The sequence below is a fragment of the Pezoporus occidentalis genome, unplaced genomic scaffold (genome assembly GCF_034315485.1).
Source record: "Pezoporus occidentalis ecotype Australia unplaced genomic scaffold, CSIRO_AGI_Poc_V1 ctg221, whole genome shotgun sequence".
Classification (NCBI taxonomy): Eukaryota; Metazoa; Chordata; class Aves; order Psittaciformes; family Psittacidae; genus Pezoporus; species Pezoporus occidentalis.
Window position 1 is genome coordinate 1461317 of NW_026914084.1, and position 23496 is coordinate 1484812.

The 23496-nt window shown below is 52.2% G+C and overlaps 3 protein-coding genes across 5 annotated transcripts; 2 read left to right on the top strand and 1 right to left on the bottom strand.

The window, feature by feature from the left end:
• Nucleotides 1-4: 4 nt before the first annotated feature.
• Nucleotides 5-6674, top strand: ANKRD54 (ankyrin repeat domain 54). The gene is made up of 8 exons (XM_062620569.1): nt 5-267; nt 656-703; nt 3575-3673; nt 4140-4211; nt 4637-4684; nt 4803-4927; nt 5784-5891; nt 6550-6674. The coding sequence occupies exons 1-8, from the start codon at nt 27-29 to the stop codon at nt 6622-6624; spliced, it is 816 nt and encodes a 271-aa protein (XP_062476553.1). The 5' UTR covers nt 5-26; the 3' UTR covers nt 6625-6674.
• A 7963-nt stretch (nt 6675-14637) lies between these two features.
• Nucleotides 14638-21211, bottom strand: GALR3 (galanin receptor 3). Of its 3 annotated transcripts, none has more exons than XM_062620572.1 (4): nt 21127-21211; nt 17483-17842; nt 15995-16907; nt 14638-15030 (listed from the first exon to the last, which is right to left on the bottom strand). In XM_062620572.1, the coding sequence occupies exons 2-4, from the start codon at nt 17827-17829 to the stop codon at nt 15001-15003; spliced, it is 1290 nt and encodes a 429-aa protein (XP_062476556.1). In that variant the 5' UTR covers nt 17830-17842; nt 21127-21211; the 3' UTR covers nt 14638-15000. The 3 variants fall into 3 exon arrangements, with proteins under 3 accessions (XP_062476556.1, XP_062476554.1, XP_062476555.1); XM_062620570.1 differs by lacking the exon at nt 21127-21211 and adding an exon at nt 19172-19359; XM_062620571.1 differs by lacking the exon at nt 21127-21211 and adding an exon at nt 18515-18582.
• Nucleotides 19856-21256, top strand: LOC134164605 (noggin-like). The gene has a single exon (XM_062620573.1). It carries the CDS (start codon nt 20425-20427, stop codon nt 21160-21162), a length of 738 nt encoding a protein of 245 aa, XP_062476557.1. The 5' UTR covers nt 19856-20424; the 3' UTR covers nt 21163-21256.
• The last annotated feature ends 2240 nt before the right edge of the window (nt 21257-23496 follow it).

Sequence of the window (23496 nt, forward strand, 5' to 3'; positions counted from 1 at the left end):
AGCGGCCCGGTCCGGCCCGTGAGGGGATGGAGGGGGGCGGTGGGGCCGCAGCCGAGCCCGATGCGGGGCTGGAGCAGGAGCCGGAGCAGGCGTCGGAGCCGGCGCCGGGGGCCGGGTTGACGCTGGGGCCAGCGGCGGGCGCTCCCCTCGGTTACCTGCACGTCCTGTGGCAGCGGGAGGAGCCCACGGGCAAGATCTCGGCCCGCCGCCTGCGCAGGGCCGCCCGTCTCCACCGCTGGCTGGGGCCTACGGGCAAGGAGACCCACGGTGAGTAAGGGGACACGGCAGCACCCTTTCCGGGGACGGCGCTTCCTTCGGCCGCCCAGGCCTCAGCGGGGTGGAGAGCCTCCGGTTTGGGGAGCCGGTAGAGCTTCGGCTTCCCCGTGTGAGGGGCCTCCAGAAGGAGGTCGGATCTGCTCGGCGGGCGGCTTGGGAAGGCTCCCTTGCGCTTGCCAGGGGAGAGCACCGGTCAGGAGAAGGCAAGGAGAGCGCTTCTTACCTGGCATCTTGGATCTTCTACTTCCCCTTCTGTGAGCCGAGACAGTACCAGTGTGGTTTGGACCCTGCACCAAAGCTGAAGTGGGTTGTTTCAGTAGGAAAGTGCGCAGTTTTCCTCCGCGCTTTCCAGTAATTTCTTTCTTTCTTTTCTCTCTAGCTCTGAAAAGGTTGCGTGAAGCTGCCAATAGCAATGACTTGGACACAGGTAAGAATTCTGCCCGTCCTACTTGGGACCCTTTTCTTGAAGGGAGTTCTGTCAACGAACTTCATTTTAGGAAAGGATGAGATTGTGGATAGTTTGTGGACGTGGTGCTTGGGATGTTGCAAATCTAGCAACTGCTTTTCTGGAGCCTTGTTTTGCTCTCTGAGCAGAATGAGGCTGGTTATAGTAGTCATTTTTTTCACAGGTTCATAGCGTAGGCAGTTTTCAACTGCCTCAAGCTAAATCAGCACTACACCGTTCCAGCTTTTTTTGCTGTGTAACTTTTACTTGTAAGCAGCAAGAGAGTAGTGTTTTGGTAAGGTGGAAAAGTTGGGATTATCTAAGCCATGCTCTGTGTGATGAAACAGTGGGACCCAGTAGATCAGAACCAGGACCAGTGCTGGATTCTGCCTCTCACAGTGACTTCAGGGAAGGGTTGTGGCATGTCTGAGAGTCCCTTTACCTCTCTGTACTGTAGATTAGGTGGGGTTTGATATGAAGTGTCTAGCAGCAATATTGGTGTATATTATGGGCCCTTTATTGTCCCTCCTCAGACTATACTGTCCTTTGAGTTGTGCTGACGTAACTGTTCATCAGACCATTCTGTGAGCAAAACAGGAAGCCAGTCTGACATTTAGAAACTCCCAATATATCAGAACAAGAGTTTGTTTGGTGTGGTTCACCCTTTGGCTCCACGATACACTTTGTTTTGTGAACTGATGGATAAATTTCACCTGTGAGCTGTCAGTACAGAAAAGCTTAGCTGCAGTCACTAAGTCAAGTGGAAGAATTAAAGGATCAGGCTTTGTACAAGTCTTGGTTTCAATCGATTTTAGAGTTTTGCAGCTGTATTTGATACACAGGTTCCCCTGTTTACAATCCTACTGCATTTTCTGTACTCTGCAACTTGAGGAAGTGTCTGATGACGAATTTATGCTTCATCAACAAATAAAAATCCATGCTGTTTCCTGTAGAGGCACTGGGTAGGAAAGATTATGTCATTTGCTGCTGGCTTCAGGGAAGGACTAGGTAAAGCATCCCCCATTAAAGGTTCTCACTGGTCTTTCTTCTGGAATATCAAAAATCCATATTTTCAGGTGTTCCTTTCCCTTCTCTACCACACCTAAAGCAGTAGGTGTACAGAAGAAATTCAAATGTAACTATAATTTGATCTCTGGAAGCTGAGGTGAGTGTTGACTTGCAGTGGTCTGAGCTATCCAGTTTCTTGTCTCCAGTACCGGTTGGTCTTGAGTGTTGCAGGATATGCTGTTAAAGATCTCAAAACAGTAAATCTGTCAGTGTTGTTAAAAGCTACAAAGTGAGCTTTATTTTACACACTGATGTATGAGGAGTACTCCAAAGAACTAGAGTACTAGGCCTTACAGTTGCCCTTTCACACACTGCTATAGATGCTACTTTTGTGTCCGTGATCTTTTCAGCCTTTACTGTTCTCTTTGCTTTTGCTATATTTGTACATATGCTGAAGAGTCATTTGTACAATGCTGGAGAGTCGTACGAGTTTCTCTGTCTTTCTGTGTGAATAGGTTTTTCCTTCTTACCTGAGAACAGAAGGTAGTTCTGGTTACAAGGATTGCCAGTGCTGGCATTGAAGAAGTAGCTGGGTGCAAAAGCAGGGGGAACAAGTGTGAGTAGATGATATGGCTCCTTGAGTTCACTGTCTCACTTCAAGACATGGCCTCCTAAGAGTATTATTTGCACTGCCGCTGGCAGGTTGATGCACTCACCTGTCTGCTTCCCCATCAGTAGCCACACAGTAGTATGGCAAAACCGAGGAGTTTGGGATTAATCTAGCAAGGGGCATATCCAAAACATGTGAAGAGGTGTTTTTTTCTCACTGCATGTGGCTACACCGTGAAAGTTCTCGCCATGGGTCCATGTTGATGTGAAAAGTTTACACAGATGCAGAAAATGACCATGGAAGTTTATGGAGAAAGCTCCTGCAGGGATAGTAAGCACAGGATGCTAAGTCTAGCCTAGCAAGTGCCTAATGATACCACAGAGATAAGCATTGCATGCAGAGAGGTGAGGTGAACACTGCCTTGCTGTTTCTTTCCTCCACATCCTTCCTCTCTCCTGTGCATCACAGTATGCATCCCAAGCTTAAAGGACTTAGGAGGGACTCTTTGCATGTCACAGAATCGTAGAACGGTTAGAGTTGGAAAGGACCTTAAGTTCCACCCCCCCTGCCATAGGCAGGGGTGCCTTACACTAGACCATGTCACCCAAGGCTCTATCCAACCTGGCCTTGAGCACTACCAGAGATGGAGCATTTACCAGTTCTTTGGGCAACCTGTTCCAGTGCCTCACCACCCTCACAATAGAGAACTTCTTCCTTATATCTAACCTGAACTTCCTCTGTTTTAGTTTAAACCATTACCCCTTGGCCTATTGCTACAGTCCCTGATGAAGAGTCCCTCTCCATCATTTCAGTAGCTTCACTCCTCACAAAGGTTTAAGGGTCAACCAACTACAGGCTGAGAGAGTTAGCTTCACATCCTTGCTATGCTTGTATACTTTTCTGTAGGCTTTTGCTGCTGATTATCCTTGAAGCTTGAAAATTTGGCTGGGTGGCAGGGGGTTGGAACTAAATGATCTTTAAGGTCCCTTCCAACCCAAACCGTTCTGTGATTCTATGGACCCTTAGTCATTACAGCTAAGTACTTCCAGAGGGTGGAGGGTACGCTGCCAGGGCTGGTTCTGCTGAGCCAAGGTGCTGGCTGGAGCTGGTTCAAGTCCAGTTGACTTGGCAGCTGGTAGAGTGCATTATTTGCCCACAGAAGAGCAGATGGCATTCTCCCTTTCTGATCTGGTGCACCTTCAGCTTAACTGCTTTCTTCTCTTTGGCACTGTCAGTGCAGCAACTCTTGGAGGATGGAGCTGACCCCTGTGCTGCGGATGACAAAGGCCGGACAGCCCTGCACTTTGCCTCCTGCAATGGCAACGATCATATTGGTGAGTGAGGAGGAGGGGGAGTTCTGTGTTCCAGCCTCTCTGTGGCAGAGATTTTGAAGGATGCTCTTTATTTTGATCCAGCACATGACAGAGCCTATTGTTTTCCATGAGTTTTGTGGCAAAGTTGCCAGCTGAACTCTGGCTTCAGGGCTTGCCATGTCCCCCTGCTGAAGGGGGAGCCAGAGCTCACAGCTTTAGGATTGTACTGGTGCAGAAGGAAAGATGTCATTAGTGCCAGTTCTTCCCCTAAAGAGTTCCAGGGGTAGCGGTACTGCCTGACTTTGTACTGGGTCCTTCTGCATTGCTGCACAAACCTCTGTCCCCTATCTCTGGGATGAAGCTGAGGAGCTGAGCAGAAGCACCCGTAAGGCAGCCTGGTGGCTGCTCTGTGTGCCTGCAGCCCGTGTGGATCTGACCTGCGGGGCAAAGGGAAGGGACTGATGTGGCTCTCTTTGCTTGTTTCCAGTGCAACTGCTTCTGGACCATGGGGCTGACCCAAACCAGAGAGATGGCCTGGGAAATACCCCCTTACACTTGGGTAAGTGCCACATAGATGAGCTTTGCATGCAGAGAGGTGAAGTGAACACCACCTTGCTGTTTCTTTCCTCTTCACGTTCCTCTTTCCTGTGCATCACAGTATGCACCCCAGCCTTAAGGACCTAGGAGGGACTCTTTGCATTTCATTAGCTTCACTCCTCATGAAGGTTTCATAGAATCGTAGAAGGTTTAAGGGTCAGAATTTGAGAAGATCATTTTCACTCCCTCTGCCAGCCCCAAGAGTGTGAGATCTGTTCCAGAGAGGGTACTCAGGCTTGAGTGTGAGGTTACCCGTAGCAGTTGGGCTATTTGTCTTTCCCATGGCAAAGAGCCATTTGGGAAGCAGCAAGCTCCACACTTGAGCAGAAACTCCTTTGTTGTTTGCTAGTACCTCTGAGTTGTGTGTCCTGTGTTTTCCCTCCCCAGCTGCCTGCACGAACCACGTTCCTGTCATCACCACACTGCTGCGCGGAGGTAACATTTCCTCTATCACAATTACAGCCTGTCCCTTTCCTGCCCCACCTCTGTTGATGACTCCCCATGGACTCTGAGTCTTTCTGACACTTTCTGTCTTTGCTGATGCATCTTGCAGGGGCCAGAGTTGATGCCTTGGATCGAGCTGGCAGAACACCGCTGCACCTTGCTAAATCAAAGCTAAATATCCTGCAGGAAGGAATCTCCCACAGTCTGGAGGCTGTACGCCTTGAAGTTAAACAGGTAAAAGAAACAGTTCCATGCTGTGGTAAGGTGGTGCAGTCTCCTTCACTCTTTGTTTAAATACTTGCCTTTAGGCTCTTAGCTGCTCTGGGGAGAATTTAACTTTTTCCATCTGTTTTCAGGGTTCTTCCTTTTTCTTAACCACTACTCTGAATTTTTGCAGGACCTCTCTTGGCTCTGGTAGGCCAAGGATGTATTGAATGTCTTAATTCTCAGGCTGTATGGAACACTTTCTTTCCTTCAGCTACCATGTAAGACAGATGTCTTGTGGCAGGAGAGTGATCACAGCAGGGGGCTGCAGATAGGGCGCACACATTCAGGGACTTTGCTTTCCTAGCACAGTCTGTCCTGCTCCGATATGTGGAGTCATGGAACATTAAAGCAGTCACAGGTCTGCATCACAGATGCATGAGGTGTGGGTCTCACTTCAAAAGTCATATAGGAGCCACAAGGACTTTCATCCTTAGCGCACAAGCAGATCCAGATGGGGTGGGAAGTCCTTGCTTCTCACAGTGAGAGAAGCTAGCTAGCCATAAGGAAAAGCCTGGTGCTTTTCAGGGCAAGACTTTATGCTTCTTCAGTTGGGCCTGTTTTCCCTGTTCTTAAACCAGGCACAGTGCTCACGACTAGTCCCATCTGTGGCTGATCAACACGTCTGGTGACTCACTGACTCACAGCTCTGATGCTGTCATTAGTGCTCCTCAGTTGCTTTGCATTTGTTCTTCTGTATGGGTTACATACTCTGCCACATACTGCAGCGTCAAGGCAATTTAACTGCAATTTATTTTTTTCCTGTAAAACCATCCCAGCCTGCTGCAGCTGTCTGATGTTTGCCTCTTTTGCCTGTTGGTTTCAGATTATCCAGATGTTGCGGGAATACCTGGACCGCCTGGGGAGGCATGAGCAAAAGGAACAGCTGGATGACCTCTGCTCCAGGTTACAGATGACTAGTACAAAGGAGCAGGTAGGCAGCTTTGAACTACTGAGATTTGCTTGGGTTGTGACTTCAGTGTTTAGGACAATGCAGCTACATGAGCAAGGTAACACGGAAGACATGTTTATGGAAATGTTCTTGCTCACATTGGACGCATTATGTGATGACTTGTGTACTCCTTTTGGTTGGAATTCAAAATGCAGAAAGCATCGCTGTGCCTCGCAGCTTAGCAGAGAAACTGAAGGTCAGATCAGCGTTTTAAGGCCAGGATCAGCACAGCCACACAGGGTTGCAGGGCCTGTTTGGTTTTTTCCTACAAAAGATTGTCCCTTAGAAACAGGCTTAGAGGAAACAGCCTTGATACCCTTGTTGAGTTCTGGGTAATGCAGCAACATGCTTCTATGTTAAGGACTAGTTAAATTGCATGAGGAGGTCAAGCATTGACCTCCTGAGGAATGGGGAAGAGCTCCCATTGCCTTAGGTTAGGACTTGTTTGATCATGAGGATGGGAGCCCTTCTGCAGATCGTGGGACCAAAGGAATCCTGTCCTAGTATAAGCTCAGCACGGGTATTACTGGCAGTCCTGGTGGAAGAGTGGTCCCTGCTGCACAGGAGTTTCTTCTGTGGTGGTGGTTCAGCTGCACAACTGCATTTCCGTGCCTAACAGCCACCTGTATTCTTATGGCAGGTGGATGAGGTTACAGACCTCCTGGCCAGCTTCACATCACTCAGCCTGCAGATGCAGAAGATGGAGAAGAGGTAATGGGCTTTTAAATCACATCCTGATGCAGCAGGAGAAGCCTTAGAGAGAAATGGAAGCTGGAGCTTACTTCCCAGAATGCTGAAGAAACACTGCTGCCAGTAGCCACTCCTGCCAGATCTAGTGTCCAGTGGTGCTCAGACTGTTCCTGTTAGTGCTGCCACAGCTGCCTCATGGGGAGGCAGCAGGCTTTGGACGACAGAGACCACAGAAAGCAGAGTGCTGCATCTGAGACTTTTGGGAAAAAAAGAGCTGCTCTTTTTATCAGATGGCCTGGCACTGAATAGGAAACCCCTTCCAGAGATATTTTGCCTTACCCTAAGCACTTCAGCTTAATGTAGGTGGTGGCTGATGCCATGTGCAGTCACCAGCCCTGACTAGTGCTCTCGGCAGCTGGCCAGCATCGTAGAAATGCTTGGAACAGGCACCATCTCTGCAGTACATGGGAGAAAGTAGATGCCTTGGACAACAGAAGGCTTAGTGCCGGGAGAAGAACACACACTGAATTCTGCATGCTAGCAGCTGAGCAAACATACTGCCTTGAGAAACATGCACTGAGGCTTAATCCTAACCTTTCCCAGAGCCTGCGGTCAGAGGGCAGAGAATCTGCTTGGTCGCAAATGGGATCTAAAGCTTTTCATTGCTAGACTAACAGCTTTCACTGTTAGTTTTAAATCACTGGCCCCAGTTCTTAAATCACTATTCGGAGTTAGTGCGTAAGTACTACAGTGAAACACTTGCAAAGAATACCCAGGTAAGCAACTAGCAGGTCAGAGCTGCCCTGATGCAAAAATGAGGTTTGGGGGTGGCTTAATCCTAGCACAGATTTAGGCAAACATCTGCATCTTGCAAAAAAACAATCCGCCATAACTGACTTTTGTGTTTCCTGTCACTGGCAGTCTCAGACAAGAGGTCCAGTTGTGACAGGAGCTGTTTTGTATTCAGCTGTATTATTGGGCTGGGATGGAAGTGAATTTACAGCTACCTCAGCAGCACCAAACCTACAGCTGACCCACACTGTGTGCTTTTTATCACGGAGATTTGCTGCTCCGGGAGCTTAAGTACAGTGTGAGAAACGAGCTCTGACCTCTGCTGGGAGTCTGAAGTGATGCAGCGATGAAGGATGCAGGGAATTGCTCTTGCTGCTCTCTAGCTTCTGCCCCACTGTGGTTAGTATTGAAGATTTAAATACCTTTGGTTTGGAGCAGGAATCCATGAAATCTTGCTGGTAGGGTGCCAACAGCAGGAGTGACAAGAACATGCTCGATAGCAATTCCGAGTTCCCATCTGTGTACCACACCTAAATGACGCGGTGTGCTGGTAGCAATACCCATCCAACAGCTTGGGAATCACTGATTTGGAAGTGTTCATTCTTTAGGATACAGCTTAACCATGCAACAGCCACAGTTTGGAGCATTCTTCAGAGACTTTCAGGTCAGCATGTTCTCTAATACCTCTTGTCCACGAAGAGGCTAAGTGAACTTCATGCTCAAAGCTGAGATACCAGCAATATGCATGGCTTTTAGATAAGTTCATCCATGAAGTGCTTGGAGGCCAAGGCTGGGATTAATAGTCTTGTGGTTTGGCTGAAGCTATCACTGTGAATGCTGATACTTCATTACAATACTCTGGATGAGAAGAATGCCGAGGGGGTGGGAGACAATCTGAGCTTTTTGTATTTTAGACCAATAAAACCCCATCAGCCTTTTCAGAGTCCTCAGCCAAACGCTCTTCTTTTTCAAAGCAGCTCTTTCCTCTTTCTTTTAAGTGTGTTCCAGACCCCATACACAGCACAGCACACGGGAACTGCTACTCTCATACCTGGTATGGAAATCAGAAGCGTCAACACAAAGTTGTTTGAATTCAAACACCAGTCTGTTTGTAGATCACAGTACACAGTTGCTGACTCACCTTTTGATCTGGACTCCCACAGCACAGAAATCCAAACTTTTAACTCTAGTTAGCTGTTGTGATACATACATACATACAAATAGAGGAAAGAGAATCTCGGTAGGATTACTTCAAGCTGGAAGATGGCAGTATTTTGCAAAAAGGAAAAGCAGCCTGGCCCAGTCTGCCCTCCTGCAAAAGTGTGGAGCTGGTGGAGAGAAGGTGGCTGAACTCATGCTTTGCCCTGTGCCAAGTAAAATGGCTGTGCTGTGAAGAGACAGCAAGGGAGTGGGGGCTGTGGAGGGCTATCTGGGCTGGCAGAGAACTTCCAGGATGGGCCCTGTGTGAGAAGCAGTTGACCTTCATGTGCAGTCTTTACCTGTATTGTTTCTTCCTGTCTCACAGCCTAGTCTTGGTGTCCACATACCCCCAGCTGTCAACGCTTCTGCACTCAACAGCCTTGTTGCTGAGGAGACCATTAGGGTGCCAAAAGAGCAGGCAGATAAAATGCTCTTTACTGCTGCAGTTACCTTAGTTGCTGATGTTGTCTGTTAACGAGGCAGAGCATGGAAGCTTTCCTCAGATCCAGGAATACACTTCACTGGGACTCAGAACAAAGCTTTCAGCCTCAGCACACTTGATATTACCGTCCATGGCTTTTCAGGCCTTTGTCTTGCCTGGTGCTGAAGTTTTTCATAGCTGCTCCTGATGCTCAGAGGGGAAAGGTGGGGGCTCTGCAGCCAGCCAGGAGCAATTGCTTAGCTTCTTTTGGAGCACTGCTCCGTCCATGGGCAACTGGCACAATGAGCTGAGGCAAATAAAACAAGTAGGCTTATAGGAAGTTTTGCCACTGCTTTAGTGGTAACACCAGGCAAGAAAGAGAAAAGGGTATCTGGTTTTCAGTGGGGGGAAAATGCATCATGTAGGAATCATTCTATGGATTTCCACAGTCAGTTCTGCTTTCCTGCCTCAGGGATGAAGCACTGGGCTGCTGGGAACCATGTCATGTGTTTGGGACTGGTCTGGGAAAAACTTTAGGCTTCTTTGTGTCAGCTGGTCATGTGAAAGTCGACTACTCCGCCATGCTCAGCAGGGTAGAGCAGCTCCTAGAAAAGGAGGTAGGTGCTGGGGAGGGAAAGAAGGAAAAAGATTCAGGGGAGGAGGAGTACGTGTTTTCTTCATGCTGTGCTGAGAGCTGTCCACTGGCACCATCCTTTTTTCTGCTGCTCCTAGCCAAGTGCCTTCAGCCTCTCCCAGCAGCTCTCCTGCCTGGCCTAGCAACCTGGACCACAGATTTCCCTACACAACTCATAGCTGTGAGGTTGATGACAGCTTTCTGCATCTCCCAGAGGCATCTGCTGCAGTAATGGGGAATGGAAACTACAGCACATGTTTCCTTCTGCTCTTTATTTTGCTGTTGAACTTAGTCCAACCTTCTCATTTTCCTTGTGCTACACCATAAAACACACCTTCTGGGTCCATTCGCGAGCAGTAGTGCATACCCCTCCTCAGGGCCATGATGTCAACCAGGACTTAACCCAAGGCCTTGCTTTCCCCTCACCACTACCCAACCTCCAAATACACTCCATTTCCCCCCTCTCTCACAGCACAGTTCTGCAGTGACATGCTTAATCCCCAGCCACTGAACCCAGCAACAGCCTCCCCAGCTCTTCTGTACTGTAAGATGCAACCAAAAGCAGCCAGGTTGAGGATCTGCCTCGTGCAAGGAGGCGAAGGCTGAAAACCTACTTGTGTCTCACGAGGGACCTACAGCAATAGCCCCATAGAAAGCCTCCCAGCAAAGCTGCATGGATGTTACTAAGCAAAAGACCTTTTGCTGAAGTGGCCACTCACCCCCACAAGCAAACACAAAGCACACATTGCGGTATGTGCAAACATCAAGAACCTGTTCAACTCTTCAGCAGCTGAAATAATTAAACTCCAGGGTATCAAACCAACATCTCAACCCTGTTACTTCCTCCACCTTTGCCTTTCTTAGCAGACTCCAAATCGATCTTTGCAATTGTTGGTGCTGCTAAAGAAGATCCATGAAGCATCCCTGGGAAACCTCCAACCCTTTCATCTGCTTTCTCCACTCATTCCGTTTGCGAGACACATCTCTTCTCCTTGTCGTGGTTTAACCCCAGTTGGCACTAAAGTACCATGCAGCTGGTTGCTCACCCCCCTCCCTGCAGTGGGATGGAGAGGAGAATCAGGAAAAGGTAAAACCCGTTGAGGTAAGAACAGTTTAATAATTGAAATAAGGTGAAAATAATTGTAATGAAAAGGAAAAAATAAGAATAAAACCGAACAAACACAAGTGATGCACAGTACAATTGCTCACCACTCGCCCATCCTCAAGCAGCAATCCCTTCCTGTGAACTCCCACAGTTTATATACTGAGCATGATACTCTGTGATACGGAATGTCCCTTTGGATATTCAGGTCAGCTGTCCTGGCTGTGCTCCCTGCCATCTCCTCACTGGCAGGGCATGAGAGACATAAAAGTCTTTAATCAAGGCAAGCACTTCTTAACAACAGCTAAAACATCCATGTGTTATCAGCATTGTTCTCAGACTAAAGCCAAAACACAGCACTGTACCTGCTACTGGGGAGAAAGTTAATGATATCCCAGCCAAAACCAGGATGCTTCCATTACAGAAAGGTACCTGTAGAAAGATGCCTTCTTCATGCACTGTGCCCGGCCAACATTGGAGAGCAGCCTTGGGCAGCTCAGGGCAATGGGGTGACAAGGTGGAAGAGACAGCAGTTTTGATTAGAAGCTGGTACAGGTGATATGGCAAATAGCATTCCTCTGTTTTTCTGTGAAAGCTCTGAGAGGGGAGGAGAGCACATGGTTGTTGGAAGAGTTAAAACAATTAGCTGGCAACCTGCTAAGGCTGGTCATGGATTAGGAACCAGCAGCTAAACTCCAAAGCATATAACTGGAATTCCCTATAGTTAATGGTGCTCCATGCCCTGACCACCCCAGACACACCGTTACTTCTCTGCTTGCGAGTCGCCTTTGTAGGGCTGTCCTGACTGCTTGCAGGGTGGCTCTGTACAAGGTCCTGTTCCCAAGAGCACAAGGGGACACACAAGCAGCACTTGAGCCTGTTGCTCTGACAGGGTTTCAGACAGCTTCCCGTCTTCCCCAGCCCCCTGTCTCTGCAGAGGGACGCGCCATGGCTGTGCTCAGCCGATGTGGCAAAACAGCCTCTGCAGGATTAAAGCCGAGCTTTGTCAGGCCAAGTGATGACAAGCTGAAAAGAAAACGCAAGCAAGGAGTCATTAATTAAGGTGAGAAGCTGGGAGCGGAGACTGCCAGTATGTTAATTGGTCTGGAGAGGAGGTTGCGTGGAAAGCAACAATCAAGCTCTTTTCAGCTTTAATTAAACCTGTCTCTGTCGAGGACGTGGCACCTTCACCTCTGCTTTTGAGCTGAGAAACCGGTTACAGCTTGTGTGCTGTTACTGGGCAGACCGGAATTCCCTCCTGACTCTGGAGCCTCCACAACCCAGGCTCGCCATCTGCCCTTCCCACTCACATGCTCCCCAGAATTGGGGCTTAGCACCAACTAGAGGTTAGGGATGGGAGCCGGTGATGGCAGATGTTTGCTGTGCTTCTGGAAGACCTTCCCCCAGATATCTCTGTCCTGATTCATTAAGGTAGGCTTTGCCCCAGTGTGCAGCGGTCAGTCCCAACCTGATCTACTCTCTTTGCAAGCTGGGACCAGGAGGAGCAGGATTAGAAGGAGCAACAGCCTGGCTGCTTGTGGGCAAGAACAGGCAGTGTCTGGCTGTGCTGGTATCACTGCTCCTGACTGCTGTTCCCTTCCTTCTTCAATGCTTTGGTCTCTGAAGTGAGTCCTCATGCACAGACATGAGGGATATACATTTGTGTTACCCAGAGGCTGCTTGAGGCCATGAGAGCTGGCCACCAGCCACAGCTTTGCATGCAAAGGGTGGCTGCAGGACTACCCATTCCCAGAAAGATAGGCAAAGCATGCTGGACATGCTTCTGAAAGACAGTGGCCACAGGGGAGTGACAGCCAGCATGGAGGAAAGAAGCTGGAGACACCATAGAACTGGTTTGTCTTGGAATGGACCTTAAAGCTCATCCAGTTCCAACCCCCTGCCACGGACAGGGACACCTTCCATTGACCAGGTTGCTCCAAGCCCTGTCCAACCTGGCCTTGAACACTGCCAGGGATGGGGCAGCCACAGCTTCTCTGGGCAGCCTGTGCCAGGGCCTCACCACCCTCATAGTGAAGAGCTTCTTCCTAATGTCTAATCTAAATCTACCCTCAGAAACAAGGATAGGAGGCGAGGGAGTCACAGAATGCAGAGAGCAACATCGAACACTTGAATAGAAAAGAAAGATCATTCCCAGTGCAGCACTTTGGCTGGCCTCTGCATGGGAAAGGGGTGTCCTTATTGCTGAGCTCTAGCAAGGCGTGCAGCAGCTTCAGCAAAGATTAGAAATATCACGTCACCTGGGAATTTTAAGAGTGAGGAGGACAAAGCAATATGGGAAGATTACACAATCAGGAGCAGGGGACGGAAAGAGAAGAGAAATAAGGGGGCTTATGGCTCTGCTCATGCATATCACAGCTCTGCAAGCTCCTTACTGCCTGATGTTCAAGGCATTGTGGGTGCAAATCTGCCTCCGCATGAAGAGTTCACACTCAGGCCACACAGCACTAATTAAATGCCATATGTAATTAAGGAAAAAGAGGGCTTTTGCAGTCATGTAAAGTCTCCTGTAAATATTGAGGCGGGATGGTGGCAGGTCTAATGATTTGCAGCTGAGGCGTCTCAGAGCTGCTGCAGGATTGTGGAGGAGGTGGCTGAGGAGTTCTGTGGGGCTTGAGCTTGGTGTAATGGGTCTGTGTGAGTGAGCTCGTCCCTTTCACTGCCAACAGAAACCCATCTCAGTGGGGATGAGGTGTGAGCCTGATGATCCTGGCCTCTCCCATAAGAAAGCAAAGCCCCTGAGACATGGTCAGAAAGTGTGATACTAACAGATATCTCCCTCACCTCTCACCATGGATGGGCTCTCACCTTCCATGGGCTGTTCCCTTGGAACCAGGTCCAACGAAAGCAGTTCTTTTTGTCCCTGTCTCTCAGGTGATCTTTGTCCCCTTTCTAGGACTTCTTCCTGGTCTTGTCCTACATCATCAAAAAGCTCTCAGGCCACAGGACTGAGGCTCAAACAAGGCAAGGATCTGTTCTGCTTGCACCCGCAAGCCAAGTGGCATCACACCGCTTGCATCCCCATGGCGAAGCTGTCTCGTCCCACAGAGGTGGCTGCAGTGACCTGCGGCACATAGGCTTGGGACACTGGGGAAGCCGAGTATCCTACTTGGTTGCCCTCCCCTCACCACTCATGTCATGACAAAGTGACCAAATGGGAGCTGCATGAAGGCAGCCACATGCCTGGACCTCACCGTTGCAGCAGTGCAAATCCCACCGGCTCCCTTGCTACACTGATCAAAGGCCTTGCATGGGTGGTGCTTTTCTGGCTAATCTGGCAGCCTGATGATGGAGAGAAATGCTGGAGAAAGCTGTCCTGGGACTAGGGTCCACCACAGCCAAGTGATGCTCACCCCAGCTCTGGAGCAGAATGACAACAGGGGGTGAGGAGAAGGCTTTTGCCAAAACTCAGGTGCTCTGCCAGCACATTGCTTCCCACCTTCCTCACGCCCTTTTGTCCTCCCTTCTGCCCTCTGCTTCTAGCCCCTCACTTTGCCCTGCCTTCCCACTGCTGCTTTCTGTCCATCTGGATGGCTCTTCCCAGCCCCGCACATTTCTCATTTATGTTACCCCCACCCCATCATCTCACCATCCATCCTTTCCCCTCTTTCTGCTGTTGTCTTCCTCTCCTATGACTTTCTCTTGAACGCTGGCCTTTTCTTATGTTTTTGAGACATAGGTATTACACCCCTCAGCTTTTCCTCTTCTGTATACATCTGCAGTACCTGTGAAGTAAAACACAACAAATGCTGCCCTGCTACTAAGTTGGGACCACCAGACTGTGGTCAGACAGCTCACACAGCCTCCACCACCTAGAACCCAACCTGCAGTGCCCCGTGCCAGGCAGAGTTTGTATCCAGCATGCAGCAAATGTGGCAGGAGAAGGAAATTACCAGGGTTTATTAAGGTCAAGCAGGGGAGAAATTCCAGCACCTTCAGATAGAAAGGGGCACTAAGGAGACAAGAACTAAGTGCGCATGGGTGTTACGGGCCTGTTTCTTTCTCCTTTGCCTCACCGCTACTGTCCCCTGGCTCCAAGGCTCTCTGCAGCCTGGGCACTACCTTCTGCTTTGGTGACAGCCATTGTTTCTCTCACAGTCGTCATCATCACATGGAAAAAAGTTGTCTGGCCACACACATAGGGCTAACATCACTGAATAACCTCACTGCTCAGAGAGCAACAGGTCCTTCAGCCCCAGAAGGAAGGGATGAAGCTCCGAGTAGCAAGCAAAGATCAAAGCGGAGGCAGCAGTCCCTCAGGAACCTGCAAAAAGCAAACAGAAAGTAAGCAGAGGGGCGGATCAGATGGAGCAATGTAGGGAAAGGGGGAGTTACTTGGTTTGTTTAGGAAGGAAATACGTCTGAACTGCAAGTAGCACTGTGAACTGGGACAGTGTCCTGCAGGATTAGCTTGCAAGAGCTAAAACCATGTGGGACAGAGCTCTAGGAGACAGAAGCATCCTCCAGTGAGTATTTCTGGTGGGGCAGGGTGGAGAGAAGAGGCTGGACAGATGGTCTGCTCCTCCTTGAACTTCAGAGAAGCCACATGTGCAAAGGGGAGGCACACAGAGGTGTCAGCACAGAAGCCTTTCCATCCTTTACCAGCTGTGGCATAAAGCATTTGAGTATGACTAATGAGTGCTGCAGAGTTTGCATCACTGAGCTGTTGGCACAGATGGCTGACTTCCTTGTACATCAGCCAGTGTGGCAAAGGTCCTTTGATCTGGATACAGGGACTAGGGAATGGGATGGAGGTGGACGAGGGTTGCCCATGGGAAAAAAAGGATGTGTGCGCAGGGGACAGCGTGTCCCTGCTTGGGGCTGCCAGGATAGAGGATGGCAGCTACCCTAGTCACTCAGGTCCCCATGCACTGTCTCCATCCTTCCCACCCATGCTCTGATGTGCCTTTAACAGCCTGGATTTCCTAGCAGGATGTTTTCATTTTGGTTGCCTTCCTCTTAGAGTTCCAAGGTGCTGCACAAAATTAGCAAGTTAGGAAGTTGGGGAATGGAGGCCTTAAAACCTGTTGCAGACATGTCACCCAGGTGCCACATTAACATGTCCCTGCATTCTGCATCTGTACGTGTGGACTGTGCCATTCCTATGCACGGTGGGCCTGTGAGCAAAGGTGAGTAGGGATAACAGGTTAACCATTGCCACAGGATCTTTCGGTGGCTCTGCTGCATGCATTCCCCTCTGCCTGTTTGAGAATGGAGTGGCTACTCACTGGTTGGAAAACGGGTTTCTTCACTTTGCTCATCTGTAGTGAACAATCAGAAACTCCTGAGCTCCTCTTGGGGGTCACAGCTAGGGGATGGGCAGCTGTTGCCAAGCTTTCCTCCTCCAGTAGCTCTTTCTGAGCAGAGAACATACTATCTTGTAGCTGGTGAGTCCATGCTCTGGCATGACCGGCACCTTCAGGGTCCCTCTTCCTGGTGCTCTCCTCTGGGACCTGGGCCACTTCATTGTTGCCTCCATAGAAACCTCTGGTGCTGTTGGTGAAACCTTTGCCCACGTTGACCACATGGACTTTCTTTCCAAATCTCTTCTTCTTCTTCCTGGTCTTGTTCTGGAGGAAGAGGCAGGTGAAGACCTGCTTGAAACGCTTGCGGAAATGCTTGGAGATGAGGGCATAGACAATGGGGTTGAGGCAGGAGTTGGCATAGGAAAGGCAGTGGGAAGCCAGGCGGCAAACGTAAGTGGCTCGGTTGAAGGGGAAGTGGCCAAACCAGAAGCACAGGATGACCAGGTGGTGGGGCAGCCAGCAGAGGCAGAACAGGATGGCCACAGCCACAATCATCTTGGTGACCTTACGCTTGGCCTTCCGGGAATCCGAGATCCTTTCTATGGGATCTACAGAGGTCCACAGGAACTTGATGGTTCTGGCGTATGCCAGGCTCACAATGGTCACGGGCAGAAGGTATCCGAAGACAAACGTGAGGACGTCCAGAATCTTCCGGCGCTGGTCCTCCCAGATGGGGACACAGATGGGCACCCCATGGTAATGGACAATCTGGTAGTAACTGAGGTAAGGCCCCGCAAAGAACAGCGACAGTGACCAGATTGCTACAATGGCCACTCCTGCGTTTCGGGAGGTGCGGAGGTCCCGGGACTTCAGTGGATAGCGAATGGCCAGGTACCTGCCGAGGAGGGGAAGGAGAAGTGGCACAAACACAACAAGGGTGAGATGAGGTACCACTCCTGCCCTGTGGAGCTGTGCCTCTTTACCCATCTTCCCCTCTCCCTGCCTCTTGGTAGGTGAATAGAGGTCAGGGTCATCCCAGCAGCAGATCTGGGATCTCCATCACACGCTCTGCTGTGCTAGCCTGGGAAGGTCACACAGCGTGCCTCTTGAATCAGGGAAAAGAAGGATAGGAGCAGGACCCAGAGCCTCCCTGTTTCTCCTGTGGTGTGTTGCTGCCCTGGGGCTTTTGCTGTTTTGGTTTTACATAGCGGACACTAAACCTAAGTAGGTGCCTGTACTTCTTCCCAAGTGAGAGCTGGGTAACCAAGCCAAGAGGCTGGCTTGGTGCTGAGAGAGGACATGGGGAACCGGGGATGCTGGCTCTGCTGGCCCTGCCTCTTAGGGAGGCCCTATGTGCTTTTTACAGGACATTCAACAGGGTAAGGACTGGCCTTTCTCCCACCCTCTAGCTCAGGGGTAGCAAACGCATTGTCCCTGAGCTGCGGGATTCACAGGGAAAGGGACGCTTACCTGTCAATGGAGACAGCAGCCAGGGTGAAGCTGCTGGCGTACATGGTGAGGTAGATCAGGAAATGCACAGCCTTGCAGGCAAAGGCCCCAAAAAGCCACCCGTCCAGGGTGTAAATGGTGGCCTGGAAGGGCACGCAGCAGATGATGAAGCACAGGTCAGCCATGGCCAGGTTAAGAATGAAGAGGTTGGTGGTGTTAATGACTTGGCCGTTCCGCAGCAGCACGGCCAGCACCAGCCCATTCCCCACGGTACCCAGGAGGAAGATGAAGGAGAAGATGACGGGCACAATAATCCCGGCTGCTCGCAGCTCTGGACTGTTGGAAGAGGCGTTCCATCCCTCTGGCATCTGCCCATCTGACCTGTGCAAGGAGAAAGGGAGACACAGCACCTATACATGGCCATAAGCATGTAGGTGCTGGTCATTGCTGACCACAGTGGCCACCAGAGCTATGGCCCTAAGGAGCCTGATCCCAGCCTTTGTTTGAAGTCCACATTTCTCCCAGAGATACCAATCCCAATCCACTGGTTAAATTATGACATCAGGATCCTCATGATGTCTCCGGTAGGATGCTGTTGGGATCAGTCAGCCCATATCTGCCTGGCTTGAGTGGAGCTGAAGTCCCTTTCTCCTGCCCAGACATCATCACAGCATCTCCTTGCTCCCAGCCTCCTGAAGGACCCCCTGCTCTGCTGCCTGGCCTCCCCTATGTTTGTCTGTAATCCCAAAGCTGCTAAACATTTTTGGGATTGTTTGCTTTGGCAAATCTGAATCCCTCTGCTGTTCCACATGCCATGGGGAAGGAGGCTGCTGTGGGCAGTGAATGGTCTTGGCAGACTCACCCCAGGGCTGTGCCACCTCCAGCAGCAGGGACCTGATGCCTGTATGACACCCTGCAGCAGCAGCAGCACCCCATCACGCTCCCAACCCCAAAGAAGCTCCTTAAGCTGGGACCACCTCCACCCTGGAGCTGGCTGCTCCTTGTTCCCTGTGCAGTAGCTGTGCTCCACAGAGGAGAGGCAGATAAGGGCACCTTTTCCTGATACTGAGGGGTGGTCTCAGGTTGGATGGTGGCAGCTAGGAGAGGATAGAGTCGGGGAGAGGATAGAGTCGGGGAGAGGATAGAGTCGGGGAGGGAGACCCTGGAGCCACCTGAAACACAGTGCGATGATCATTGTGAAGGAACGACGATCAACTGCACCGATGAACAATTGCTGCAGCTCAAGATACTGTGGTTTGCTGCAAAACTTCCTCCAGCCCTAACACCGGGCTCAGGTGGAGAGCTCCAGCAGCCTATCTCCTAGCAAGCCATGTTGTGCTATCATTAGAACAAATTGTCCTTGGCTGAGCAGCAGCCAAGAGGGAACGACACCGTTATCTAGCACTGTTGACATGCAGTTGACTCTCTTTTGGACCACACAAGCTCCTTCACCCCATGCTCTCCCATCCCTCAGCTCCCACCATTTCTCCTTCCCAGCTACCTCTCTATCACAACGAAAAGATTGGCCCTACCTCTCTGGCTCTGCAGTCCCCTCTGTCCTACTCGTAACTATCTGTCTCCTCCAGCCAGCCCCGTGGTGTCTCCTTGCTCAAGCAGAGGACCCCGACCTCCCTCTGGGCACGCACCTTGCGTGGTGTCCCCGCTCAGGAAGCCCGAGGCCACCTCTCGTTTTGGGGAGCTGGCACTCACCTCTGAGAGGAAGGGCCTGCAGCTTCGCAGCTCGCTGGGGGAAGCTCCTGTCCAGCCCAGGCAGCGGCGGCGGGGCCGATGCAGAGTTTGCCCCGGCAGCGCCGTCTCCCTGCCTGCTACTGCGCTGCTTCCCCCTGCCCACCGCCGGCTCTGCTCTCTCTTCTCCCGGCTCCCGCACGCGTGTCTCTCCTGCTGGAGCTCCTTCCCTCTCTCTGTCTCCCCCCTTTCCCCCCCTCTGCTCTTGCTGCTGGTCCATTGATCTCTGTTGAGTGTTTTTTTCCTTCTCCCTGAGGTTGGGTTTGGAGTTAACTCCTCTCTGCCCAGCCTTCAGCAGGCTCAGCTGCTCCCTGCTCCACCGGGGAGGGGGCAGTGCAGGAAAAGCCTGGTGCTCTCTGGTGTGAGAGGCAGGATGGAGGGGAGCAGGGTCCCATGGGGCCCGGCAAGCCTTGCAGGCACCCTTCGGTGCTGGGTGTTCAGGACATGTTGCCCAGCACCCCTGGGAACATGAATATCACCTCGTCCTTGGGATACGGGTCCAAACCCTCTGGAACACAAGCATTAATTGCTATGACTAGCTGTTACTAATTAATTGTTAGTAGCACGGCACAGAAGAGACCAAGTTTTCCCACAATGCCTGACCTAGGGAAGGAGGGAAAGCAGGCTTTGGTTTCCATCCAGCCCAGCTCTGCCATCCACCAACAACACTGCCCAGACAGTGCAGTGTGGGGAGAGAGGACAAGCTCTCCAGGGGGGCCATCTCCAGAGGTTCGGCCCTACGACAGCACATGTGCTTGCTGATGTGCCAAGAGGCACAATGCCTCACCACCTCCTGTCCTACCATCGTGTCTATGGCCCCAATGGACCTGTGCCCTGCCAACTTCTAGGTGTGCTGAGGACAAGTGGGGCTTGGTGGTCCTTCTCCAGCAAGACCTGAAGGCCACCAGCTTCCCTTCACTGGGAAGTCTTTTCAAATGATGGAGCAGGATGCTGAGGAGGAACAGGAGGCACTGACCCCTTCCCCTCCACAGCAGCCCCATGTCCCTGTCGATGGCATCCCTCTGCTAGCAAGAGGGACAACGTGACCTCTCGTCCCCGCCTGCCACTCTGTCTGAAGGAGCAAGGTGTCCCTGCCGGCTCGCTATCAGCCACTGTAACCAGGGAAAAGGGGAAGGCCGTGTCTCAGGACACGCCAATAACCCAGGGGCTGCGGGGGAGCTCATCCTGCAGCACAGCCTGTCGCAGTGCCGCTCGCTATGGACGGAGCACACCAGCGCTGCCTCCTCCTCCTCCTGCTGCTCTGCTCGCTCCCACAGCCGAGCATCCCGGGCCCGCCGTCACCTCCGGATGAACCCCAGGAGCCGCCGCTGCCGCCGTCGGGCACCGCTGAGCCCAGTGCCGACATCCTGCGCGGCCGCCCCTCGGCCCCGGCGCGGCCATACAGCCTGTCGCTCTCACCTGAGGACTACCACTACTACCCCAAGCCACGGCACCTGCGGCCCGGGCAGCTGCGCCGGCTGCTGGGCTCAGCCTTCGACCCGTTCTGGATGGCCACCGCGGAGCCGCGCCGCCGCAACACCAGCAGCAGCGACACCCTGGAGACCCAGAGCCGGGACCTGGCGGACGGCGCCGGGCGCTACCGCCGCAAGCTGTGGCGAGAGGCTGAGGGGCTGGAGCTGCCCCCTGAGCTGCGGGGCGCCGTGTCCCGCAGCCTGCGGCAGTGGCTGGTGGAGCAGGCTGCCTGCCGCCTCACCTCCACATGGGTTGACCTGGGAGCTGTGTTCTGGCCGCGCTGGGTGCGCCACACTGCCTGCGAGACCGGGCCCCGCAGCTGCTCCTGGCCCCCCGGCATGGGCTGCCGGCCCGCACAGCTCACGCACATCAAGCTGCTGGCCTGGCACTGCTGGGCCGTGCAGCACCCCGGGCCCCCTCGCTGTGCGTGGCGGCAGATCCCATACCCGGTTGTGGCCGCCTGCAAGTGCTCCTGCCGCTGAGGGGGTGCAGGAGGGCACCTCTACCACCGATACCTGTTCTCGCAGCCAAACAGACGCCTGGACTCAGCCTCAGGGCCAGGGAGCTGGGACGCAGTCCCTGAAATGGAGAAATAAACCTCCGGAATGAAGTGGGATCAGCTGTGGTCATTGGTGTTTCTCGCCGAAGTCCTTGGGTAGGGGAACACAGCTGCTTTGCCCTCACCCACCAGCACAGGGAGGTATTAGCACTCGTGGGAATGGGGAATCGAGGCACCCGACAGCAGGTTCAGACCCTGTTTCCATCAGCCCCAGTGGACTTGGTCCATCAGGGAGCAAGGGCAGAGGGATGCCAGCAGGGAAAGGATAGAGGGAATTGAGTCACGGATCAGGGTGGAAACGGTGTGGATAGGGGCTGGAGGGCATCACTGGGAAGGGGAGCAGGTTCGGGGCTGCAGTGAGGCAGCCTGGTAAGGGTGGAGGAAGTGGGGGGTGGGCAGGGACCTACCGCTGGAAGTGGTTTTGGGGGGTGTGTATGGAAACCGGATGGGATAGACAGTGCCCTGCTTCGAGCTACAATGGGTGAGATACAGGGATCCCACACCTATCCCTGTACGTGGTGTAGAGGGCGATGGCTCAAGACCCAGGGGGAAGCCTGGCAGAGCAGTGTACAGGGTCTGGGGTGGGTTGGTGAGCCCCGTGTGGGAACTGCATCCTTGAAAAGTGGCATCTGCTTCTGCGTCCCACTCGGCAAAATGCCCTCTGCTTTCTGGGCTATGCTGCACAGAGCTGTACGTCAGTCCTTCGTTGGGAGGCCTGAAGAAATAAAGAGCTGGAGGCTTTGCCTGGGAATGTGCTATTAACATAGTGCCTGCAGTCAATGGGTGCTGCATTATTCGTTTCCCATGTGCCATCATCCAACCCTCCTGCCTTCCTGCATCCCTCTGTCATGCAAACCACAGTCTGCTGCAGAGCCTGGCCTTGAAGCGGGTGGAGAGGGAGATGGAGAATGGGGGGGGATCTGGGAGAGACAGAGAGGAGAGGGAGGCAGAGAGGAGGCGAGAAGCGCAGAGCCCTTGTGTGCACACAAGGACAAGTGTGTGTGTTGCAGTGAGGGAGGCTGCTGAGCTGAGCTGTGAGACATCTGTATGGCTGCTCTCCACTGAGGAGGACTTGAGTGCTGAAGCAGGGTTAAACGGCTTGGGTTGGCTGCCCTGAGCGCAGCAAAGACATCAGCAGGGTGACCAGCAGGAGGGAGAGAGATGGGAGCATGGAATGGGATTGCAAAGGGGGTGTGCAAGTAGGGGGGGAGCGAGATGGTGCACATGCATGGGCTCAAAACAGTGGTGGCTCAGGCTGGGCCCTGTCCCAGAGCCCATCTGGCTGAAGCAAGAGAGGCTTGAGCACAACCTCCTGCTGCTTCCCCATTATATTCCCCATTCCCAAGATACTGCCTGTTGATAAGGGGGTAGGGTTTGCAGCACTGGTGCTATACAGAGGGAGCTCCATATTGTACTTTATCAGCAGGCTGAGCTCAGGGTCCTGTGGAGATGGAAAATGAAATAAAACCAGCACACAGTTGTGCTACCAGCTGCTCTAACAGAGTCTGGTGGCAGCCCTATGGAAAAGGTAATTTCCCCCTGCCCTCTACATCCCATCAAGCCCTGCAATCCTGGATTAACATCTGTGTTCTTCGGCAGCTGCTTTGGTTCAGGTGAGACAAGTTACTGCCCTGTAGCTCGCTCCCTGAGTGCCTAAAGGCAGGTAGCATTTTCAGAGCAGGGCTTTGTTAACATGACCCAGTGCTTGGGCACCCAAGCACAGCACAACCTCATTGTGGCTGGAAGCTGTCCCTGGCTGCTGAGGAGGCAGCTGGTCCTCAGCTGAGCACGTGGGCAGACAGCAGGTCACACATGATTTCTCATCTGCAGCAAAACTGATGCAAACAAAGCAATCCTGAGAGATGCCCAGGTCCCACTTAGCTTGAGTGCTAAATTGCTACCCCAGCACAGCTTGCCGGAACAAATCCAGCAATCCCAGCCTGCAGCTGATGGAGGAAAATTACAGGTTTCTGGCACCTGTTCTTCCCTCAGCTTCAGCCCCAGGCAGACAGAGTCTCCCTCTCCATGCTGCTGGCCTCTACCATCTCAGCTTGCCTGCTGCCCAGCAGCCTCTCTGGGGCAAGATGCAGCACCCGGATCAGGTTTGGGAGCACTGTAGTGATGGGTAAAGCCTTAAAGCCAGCCCCAGGGAACTAAGCAAGCCTCACACCTAGCACCTAAGAGTGAGAGGGGGAGAAAGGAGCACCAGTTTCAGCTGGCCCATGTCCTGTCTCAGACCAGTTGCTGGTAGCACATC